The sequence below is a fragment of the Podarcis liolepis genome, assembly GCF_965112155.1.
Source record: "Podarcis liolepis genome assembly, chromosome: 1".
Taxonomy (NCBI): domain Eukaryota; kingdom Metazoa; phylum Chordata; class Lepidosauria; order Squamata; family Lacertidae; genus Podarcis; species Podarcis liolepis.
In genome coordinates this window covers 102,144,080-102,153,821 of record NC_139554.1, presented here as the reverse complement: position 1 = coordinate 102,153,821, position 9,742 = coordinate 102,144,080, and the positions used below count along the sequence as shown (strand labels likewise).

At 38.6% G+C, this 9,742-nt stretch overlaps 1 protein-coding gene across 7 annotated transcripts in view; it reads right to left on the bottom strand.

Moving 5' to 3' along the window:
• Positions 1-1,125: 1,125 nt before the first annotated feature.
• Positions 1,126-9,742, bottom strand: part of MBD5 (methyl-CpG binding domain protein 5) — a 112,443-nt gene continuing 103,826 nt past the window's right edge. For all 7 annotated transcript variants that reach the window (XM_083493099.1, XM_083493098.1, XM_083493103.1 and 4 more), the window contains 3 exons: positions 8,875-8,948; positions 5,537-5,612; positions 1,126-4,123 (listed from right to left, as the gene is read on the bottom strand). In XM_083493099.1, the coding sequence (XP_083349225.1) occupies positions 4,052-4,123; positions 5,537-5,612; positions 8,875-8,948 (222 nt within the window). In that variant the 3' untranslated portion in view covers positions 1,126-4,051. The remainder of the gene's footprint in view (positions 4,124-5,536; positions 5,613-8,874; positions 8,949-9,742) is intronic.

Genomic DNA, 9,742 nt, shown 5'->3' with positions numbered 1-9,742 from the left:
TTTCTATCATAAGCAAATTATCTGAGGATTTATATATTTAACTCAGTGTTAATTTTATGTGGTTTTTTTTAAAAATAGTACAACATACACCCCATTTTAAGTCAGGGACATGTACCCCCTCCCAGACTGGTGTTGTGCAGACATGGCCCCCTTCCGGAAGAGAACATAACAGTGAGGCTTTTTGTGTGATTTAATCATAATATTGACAATTTTATCAAATTTTTACAAAACTGATATTGTTTCTTTTTTAAAAAATCTAACTCTTAGTAAGACTAGAATGGGGTTCTTTTAAAATAGAAAAGCATTCTTATGCTACTGCTCTTCTGGAATATTCATATTAAAAACCCTATGTAGCAAAATACAAACTGTAGCTAATAAAAGGTAATTCAGTCCACCATGATACTTTATACCATTAATATCCAGGGAATCCACAGTAATATTGCGTTATTAGCAAGTTGTATGCACAATGGCATTGGTAAATTTAAATATAAAATTATAAATCAAAACCCCAAACTTAGGCTGTGGCCATAACTGATATGGGACATGTATTAACTTTCCCCTTTAGATATTATTTTCATAACTACTGTCAGCAATCACTTTCAGCCTAAATAATTGGTTTTAGGAACTAAACCCTTTTCATAAATAGAAATAATTATATGGTGTTCATAAAGCTCCATGATAGAAAGAAGAATAATTCCTTTGATTTTTATATAATTTTATCACAACCCACCAAGAATAAATAAATAAATAGACACATGAGGATAGTTACCACTTTATATCCTCAAAACACCACACAAACATCCACTAATCGATCTAATGAGAGGCTAATTAATCTTCTGGGGCCCAACTTTAGTGTCCCACTTGTGATTTCTGTCATTGGGCCAAGTTGCAGAATTCAATTATTCCACTTTCCAAAATGAGGGTATTTTCTCACTCTCTAAATATAGGAGTATCTCATCATAAGTTAGAAAGTTGGCAAAAAAAAATTAAATGTTAAAATCTTCTGTTAGAAAAATATAGATTTGTTAAACAAAAAAAATAAGCGTAGAAAGAAGGGTTGGGCCTCAATAAAAAAAGTAATTTATGCTTCAATGCAAAGAGAAAGAAATGGCTCTATGGGCAAAATTCAAGTACGAGTGACCAGCGTTTTAATTGTAAAGTAGGTGCAACATTTTTTAAAATGTTACAACACTGCATGACCTGTAATGCTCACAATATTTACATTAACTGCTTACATAAAACCATAAAAACTCTAAAGAGGAAGGAAAAAAATCTATATGGACTGAAACAAACTATTCCTAGCACCCACATCAATGCCAATATTAACCAATGAAATCAAGTGCACAAAAATACTTTACATAGTCTACTAATGTAAAGTATACATTGGTGAGAAAAGTACAAACCTAATTAGTTAAAAATGTCAAAAGAAGGGTTGGTCAATACAAATTCAGTTTTAGGGACAAAAAAAAAAAAATAACTCGGGAGGAGGGGGGAGAACTAAATATAAACATACACCCACTCACCCAAACATACACACACACATGAGTATTCATGAATAGAAACATCTGTTTAGACGAGAGCAGAAAGCAGGCTGGTACGAAAAATGGACATTAACTCTTTAAACATAACAAACACATCAACTCGTAACAAAACAAAACAAAAAAAAGAGTGCTAACTAAACTACACAAAAGATCACTTCACACGAGATTTCATGTAGGATTATGGCAGGCCGCCCTGCCATTACACAAAAGACAAAATGAACCTACCCAGCAGAAGGAAGGGTTTCTGTCTCCAGGCCACTGTAGCTTAGTGTAGCTAATTGCATTCCCTTGGGTTGGGGTGTGGCAAAAAGGGAAGAGGGCTGGGTCCACATGTGATAAGAGCAAGTCCTCTAGCCCAGGGGTAGTGCTGTGTGCGTTGGCACAGGAGAGCGGACCATGGGCATGTTGCTCCCTCAGATCCCTCTGGGGCTAATGGGGCTCACATCACATAGGAAAATGGAGTAGGTGACGTGGGCAGGGAATGAATACTCCTTGTGTAAGCACTAGATTTTGGTTATCGTTCTATCAGCCATGGATGGTGCCAATTACCAGCAGTCTTTGCTAGGAGAGGTAACTAGGCCATTATAAGGAACGAAGTTCCAGAATAAAACACAATGGTGGCTTCCCAGATGAAGAGGTAGAAGGTGGTCCTAAGGACTCCATCTTGGGCCCAGGCATGGCAAACAGAGAATATGTTTTGGGCTGGCTGGGGAGAAGAGGAGGGCCACTGCTGCCACACGCAGCATCAACACTGAAAGTGACACTGCGTTACGCTTTCTTTTAAAGATACTGGTATTTTGAGAATGCCTCGTGGTTTTAGGTTTGTGTAGTGTATGATCAGCTTTCTAACGCACGCTTCACATTTCTTTCAAACTTAACATAACATAAATAATCTGGTTAATAGATTCAACCTGCACATTTCTGCCACATTTATATGTATATATATAAATATATATATATAAATTCATATAAATTTATATATATATAAGAATCTGTTAATGGTATAAATAATTCTTATTAAATAAAATAAATCTGATATGTTACATAATACTGATAAAATCATTGGCTGGGATCCAAAGAGCTACCTTTAAGGTACATCCCAAGATTTGGGTGTGCCTAGCTGGATTCTTTTTGACACAAATATCCTTTTAACCAGAGACCCCACGCTGTATCACAAACGGTTTTTGTAAGTCCACTCAGGTTCAGAAGTGGTTTGCTACCCATATGGTTGGGAAGGAGATTTTCTGTTCAAGAAACACAGGCCCGTTGGGTGCACAGAACTAGTTCTGCAGTTCTTTGGATCCTGGCCAGTGCTGCTAGTAGTTTTGTAAGCCACCTTTCAGAACTAGAATATTAATACTGGCCAGTGGGCATCAGTATCATCAGTAGGGTGATTCAGTGACCACTTGTGCTGAGAGAGTCCCACTGAACTCCATAAAAACACCCAGGCACAACTGGCCACTGAAAGTTCTTCTTTAATTTTAGGAACATTTTTTCCTGAACTGTAAGGTCTGACAATTAAAAAAATTAGCAATGAGCATGGTTCTTAAAACTGGGCTATTGCTCCCATACATTAAAATCAACCATGTCCCCCGTTTCAAAATACTGGGCTAGCCAATTTAGGCTATGAAGGGGTTCAAAAGAAATATTGGTATAAGATGAGCTTGATTTTAAAAACAGGTGGCTATGAAACTCTGTTAAAGCAATAGTGGACTAAAAATATTCTATCTAAATATTCTTAATAAAAAAATCTACAGCATTCTACTTTAAAATTCAGGCAAATAATAATAAAAATGCAACCAGCAGTTGCAGTGTTTGACTTCTGAATTTGACCTGCGATCCCACATCCCTTTAGGAATCTGCAAGGTTGCACTCTCCTACAGAGACCTTAAATGGAGTACAGCACACTTCCAGGCAAGGTTCATTCCAAACAGACACTATAAATGAACACTCAGTGGCGAGAAGTGTTATGTCATAATTAAGGTATTACATAATCATGCCTTTTCAACTGCTGTTAAATACAAAAACAGCATCTTTTACATTATTATATAAAAGCATTTAGGCTGTATTTTTATTTATCACTTTACACTGGTAGTCTCTTGTATGTGTACTCAATAGAAACCAAAGAATTTTGTACACTATTTTTTTGTACAATAAAAGATAAAGTGTGCATTAGGTACGCTTGTACATGACAATATTGTACATTATTTACATTTGAGATATCGTCATGAAATTCTGTTTTATCTATATACACAATGAAAATTTTGCAGAAACATTTGGACTATTTCTTATAATCACAATTTTAGTATTATAGAAAAAAGGGTTCTATACACACACTGTAATCTTTTGAAGATCTGGATTAACTTCTCCTTCTTTACCAATAAGAATACTGTACCACTGTTTTGTTTAGCACCCTGTGGTGATGAACTCTATCCATCCTGATATTATATATATATGTGCATGTTGTTTTTTTTAAATAAGTACTGGACCAGTAACAAAGACATTCAATGTTATCTAGAGATCTTCCTCCTCTTGGGTTTTGGAGGCTTCAGCTGTCTGTCTCCCTGTGGAATTTGGTGCACCTGAAAAAAGCACAAAGGTAACAACAACAATGAAAATGCTGGAAGCCAGTTAATAATAATGAAGTACTTGTTATTTATAGAGTATTTTTTTTCATTGTGTTCAAAGCAGCCCATATACGTCATCTCCATAATCCTTATAAACACCTATGCTTTATTATTGGGTTAGATCAGGGGTCTGCAACCCGTGGCTCCGGAGCCGCATGTGGCTCTTTAACACCTTTGCCGCGGCTCCGGGGCGGATACTAGCGAGGGGAGGAGGCGCATTGTGCGCCCCAACACTCCCCACTGTGGCGGGCGCTGTACTGGCTGTGACGTCGCATGGGGGCGGTGCGTGCATTAGTCACGCACCATCCCGACGTAACCTTCCCGTCTGCTGTCAGATCACGGCTCCGGAGATATATTTGTTTTAAATGTTGCAATGGTTTTGCGGCTCCCAGTTTTTTTTCTCTTCGGAAACGGGTCCAAGTGGCTCTTTTTGTCTTAAAGGTTGCAGACCCCTGGGCTAGATCCTATAAAAGACCTGCATTCATAAAATGGGGCTTTCTGGCCTCCCCCTGCCAAGAATAGTGTTTCAGATTTTGGCAGTAGGGGGTAAAGCTACAGATAGGAGGTCAGGAGAAATCAGCACCCACCCCAAGTTGGGAAACAGAAGCATTTTCATGCTTGTGCTGAGCACCATTAGACCCAAGTAATTATTCCCATAGTAGAGGTGGGGATACAGAATGACAGTGAGCTGCCTACAATGATGCAGCTAGGTAACGTTAAGAGTCTGCCCTGAATGGTGTTACCACCACGCCCCTTTCGACTGTAAATGTGTATCCCTTCCCAACTGTAGGAGTGATGAAGCCAAACAATTTGTATGCAAGCCAAGAGGAAGTGTGCTAGACTGAGGCCCATTGATCATTTATTACGTATATTGCAAGTTGCAATTCTTTATTTACTTACCTGCGATTAAGCCTTATTGAACTCAAAGGAACTTCCTTCTTGATAGACATGCACTTGATTGCACTATAAGGGACCTTGAGTATGAGGCCTGTGGTTCCAGACTTAAGAGATGTCATTAAAAGGTCCCATTCTATTTATTCGCTTGCTTTCTTACATTCATATATCCCACCTTTCTTCCATTTTGGAACTCAAGGTGGCGTATGTTAGGTTCCCATGAGGTTTCCCATCCAGGCACTGACAGATGCAGACCTGCTTGGCTTTAGAAAACTTCATCAAGTCTCATGTCTTCATATCAAATGCTAGGAATAATCTATGGTAGCTTCTAGTTCTCTGGGGTTGCTGAAATTATAATGGCTCTCTAATTGTAGGATTTAGGTTCAGTTGCAAAAATAGAACCATCAATTTGTTAGAATCACCCCCTCCCCTGGCTGCTTTAAATAAGTTATATATTCTGCAGTTGGTACTCACATTCCCAGACATTTTGTCAAGTTCACTCATGGCCTCATGTATAGCAGCTTCTAAATGATTATTTAGCTTCCCACTTCTAGGATTAAAAACAAAGGAAAAAAATTACAGGAATGCCCATGACTTTTTGTAGTAGAATATGCAATTTAAAAATATGTAATTTAAAGACATAAACTACAAACTGAAATAACATTCTACTCAGATTTTCAGCCATGGGAGACCATCCATTGCATACAATATAGCAGTTTAGATTAAATGCAGCCTATGCCTCAAAAAGCATAAAAACAAAAAAAGCAAACTGTAACTTAAAAAAATTGCATACACTAAACACATAGGCATAAAATCAATCTTTTTTCTACATGAATTGCAAATTAACTTTATGGGGCAATCAGTATTTTAGTTTGCCTCTTTTAAAGGTGTTTCTTTTAAAATGACAAACTGCACAACAAAGAACACGTTGCTCAAAAGCAGAGCATGGAATTATCACATTTTTACTAAAATGCTAAAGTGGATGTTTGAAGAAAGCACTGGTTGTCGTGGTGGGGGGAGAGGGAGAGAGAGAGAGAGAGAGACAAAGCAGCAGGTATCAAGAGGATAATGTATCTTTCTTTTTAACTTAGCTATGTGCAATCAGTATGTGCGCCAAAAAAAATTGCCTCTCACAAAGGCATGATTCAACTATTTAGGCTGCTTTAAAGAATCACCAAGCTGCTGCAGAATTTAACAATGGCTTGCTTTACCTGAGTCCCAAACTGAACAACACTGCATTTATTCCATAGCTGGAGAGTTCAATATGAAGAAAGCTTCTACAGTGTGTCTTCTACCTTCAGTCTAATTACAGAATATTCCATGATATCTATGGCTTTTATGGATCTTAGGGTTCCATATATGCTTATGTACTTTAGGGCCATTTGCACAATATTAATTTCTTATGTGCATATAGCACCCATAGTGGAAACTCCATTTACACTGCCAGGTGTGACAAACACATACAAGTTCATTTTGCAACAGAGATTAAACAGACACATTATGGCATATGCAGAGTCTATTCAATTTTCTACATATATGTTGTATCCAGGAAGCAAATCAATCTTGTCTGTCTTGGCCCTTGGTTACGGAAAGAAACAGATAACTGGGTGGCTTTTGCAGGGCAGTATACAGTAATTAAGCTAACCAATTATTCTGGATGTTTTTCAGAATTTTTCAAATTGCTTAACATGCAACTTTTTAGTGCCTTGTTTTAGTTTCATAGCTGTCGTGCTATATGTGTAATTTTCTTCAGAATTCACCCATCAACTGCACCATGACCACATGGTGGCCAGAAGAAAACTGGTCCGCAAACATTTAATCTTGCCTGCATCAGTTATATTGCACTTTTATCCAAGTGGTCTGTACACAAAAAGGACTGAAATATTAAGGACTCTTCAGAGAAACCGGAGGAAGTGATAATATGATTAGATATTACAGGTGCAGAAAACACCTCTTTCTAGAATGGTCAAATTGAAGACTTACATGTTTGCATGAAATGACTGCATGTCTTTGTGGCAGAGAACGTTTCAGATTCACTCAAACACAATTGGATTATTATGAAAATAAAATAGCAAGGTATATGGGATGTTCCCCCGCCCCCACTTTGTTTTAGGTTAGATGTGTTGGGCTGTCTGTGGACATGTAACCATGGTCTGCCTTTGCCCAGGAAATACATTGGTCCTTTTGGGCCATAATGCCTTTATGGGTGCACTGTCCTGAGAGAATCTTAAATAGAATCTCCTGAGCAGTTACAGGTGCCCCTACCAATCTTCATTGTCTGCACCCCCAACTGATGATTGTAGAGGAACCTGCAATGAGATTAAAACTAAAAGCGAGGCATTGTTCATCTTTTCCTACAAGGAAAACATCACGTCATGAGATAAGGTGCAGGCAAGAAGTCTGTGTGGCTGGCCTAAAAGCATGGCCCAGTCAGAAAGCTCCTTCTGATATAGCTCAACAGCCCCTTCCGTTACCAGATTGCACAGTAAGCTTCCCTCTCCCTCCTGTGTGGGAGAGAACTATTTTCCTATGGTGCAGCCCTACCTGGCAATGGTTGCCTGTGAATGTGGGGAAGCAATTGCCTTGAATTTAATAGATATAAGAAAAGATTAGATGAAACAAAATTCAAATAGTGAATTTTATTTATAAAAGGCTTCCTAAGGTACCCCGGAGTTAACAAATATAAATCATTTTGCTATAACGTTACAGTAACAGGCAAACAGTAATATTGACAGAAGTTAGAACTGGTAGCAGTATTGTTTTTGTATTCATGCAGATATAGTACTTTCCTTTGTGCCCTATACAATGTATGCAGAATTGATGCTAAAAGTGCCAAAACTAAAATTTGTTTAATTTCAAATATTATCCTGATATAAACAACATATTTGTGTGGCCTACATTTTATTTTGGTGTACCTCTTGTCTAATTACTGCATGTGTTCAAATAAATGTCTCCGCTCTCTTCCCCCGCCCCCTGCCTAGCTGCTTGTGTGGTGCTACATTTGAAAGGGGGTGTTTGTGCTTAGCTAAACTAAAAAGGGTGTTAATTGCTTCTCCTCTGACTGATGTGCCCTCTCTGCAGGCTGCTCACTTAATTGCTCACCTGCTCATTGCTTTTTAATCTGTTAAGGTGTATCGTTTTTCCCCTCTCTACAAGATGCATAGTGGCTTTAAAGCTGTGGTCTACTTTTCAGTGTGGTAATTACTAACGGGATACACTAATCAGCTTGTTAGCTCATCAGGGAGCATGTTAATTTCATGATCTCTGGCAAGCTCTATGGATGGGCTTGGCTAATTGCCATCTTTGGGATTAGGAAGGAACTTCCCCAGCTCAGATTGGCTAGTGACTGGGGGGGGGGGGAGACAGAGAGAGAGAGAGAGAGAGAGAGAGAGAGAGAGAGAGAGAGAAGAGAAGGAAGATGGGCAAAGAGGCAGTGGCTTTTGTTGTCTCATCTTCTTCCAAGCCCAACTGACTCCTAATTGGTGTGTGTGCATGCGTATGGAAGCTGTAAGCACACCAAAAACTACAATTCTTCTTTCAAATTAACTTCAGTCTTTGTAAAGAGTGTCATTTATCTCTAGTGAATCCATCCTATTAGTGCAAGGATTTCTGCTTGTGCAATAAGACTTGCCCTCTTCTGTCTCCGCACGTGTGACCTACACCCTCTCCAAATCTGCTCTGGAGGTTGGGGAAAAACCTCTAGGACAGGATTAGTGGGTGCACCAGGTGGGAGAACATTTCATTGGGCACTGATGAAACATAAGACTTAGTGCTACGCTGGAATCCACTCTTCATATATTTAGAATACTTACTTTCTATTCCTCTTTCTGACATGGTTGTAGGCTTCCAGACCTTCTGTTAGTGTCTTCAACTTATCAGGCTCCACCTGAGTAAAGACATGAACACCAAGTCAGTCATTTTCAGAGTTTTCTTACAACTTTGTATCACGGTTCTTAACTATATTTACCACTTGTGAGAGCAGATGAAGACAACTATTCTTCACTCAGGCATCCAGTTATTAAATAATGATTTGCAGATAGACACACAGCCTTACAGTCTATGATCCCATGGGTTTCTGTCTCCATAACATTAATCTGCTTTTTAAACTCAGTTATTCAAGGCAACAACAGAGACACCTTCAGATACATTATACAAACAAAAATAAAAACCTTCAACACTGACTAAAGCCCACCTGGCATGGACAGCAAGGAAGGCATCAGTCAGTAGAACATGAGACTCTTAATCTCAGGGTTGTGGGTTTGAGCCCCATGCTCGGCAAAAAGATTCCTACATTGCATGGGATTGGACTAGATGACCCTTGTAATACCTTCCAACTCTACAATTCTATACAATACAATTCTAGAATTCTTCTGGGCTTCTTGAAGGTGAACAATACAGTCACAGTAAAAGTGTCCTATAGAATGCAAACCAATTGGCACACATGCCAAAAAGTGCATGAACATTACTCACAGGTATAAGTCACATATAAAACCCCTTGCATATCTATATTTACATATGAAAAATCTGTTCTGTATGTGGATGATTTTGCAATTGTAAAGTGCCAAATCTACACATGAACGTTTAACAATTCATATTAGTAACAACATTTCTTCCATCTAGGTCCCGCACTGCATAAGAGCCAAGGACTAGCTCAAACACAAGAGAGCATCTTGGCTTACA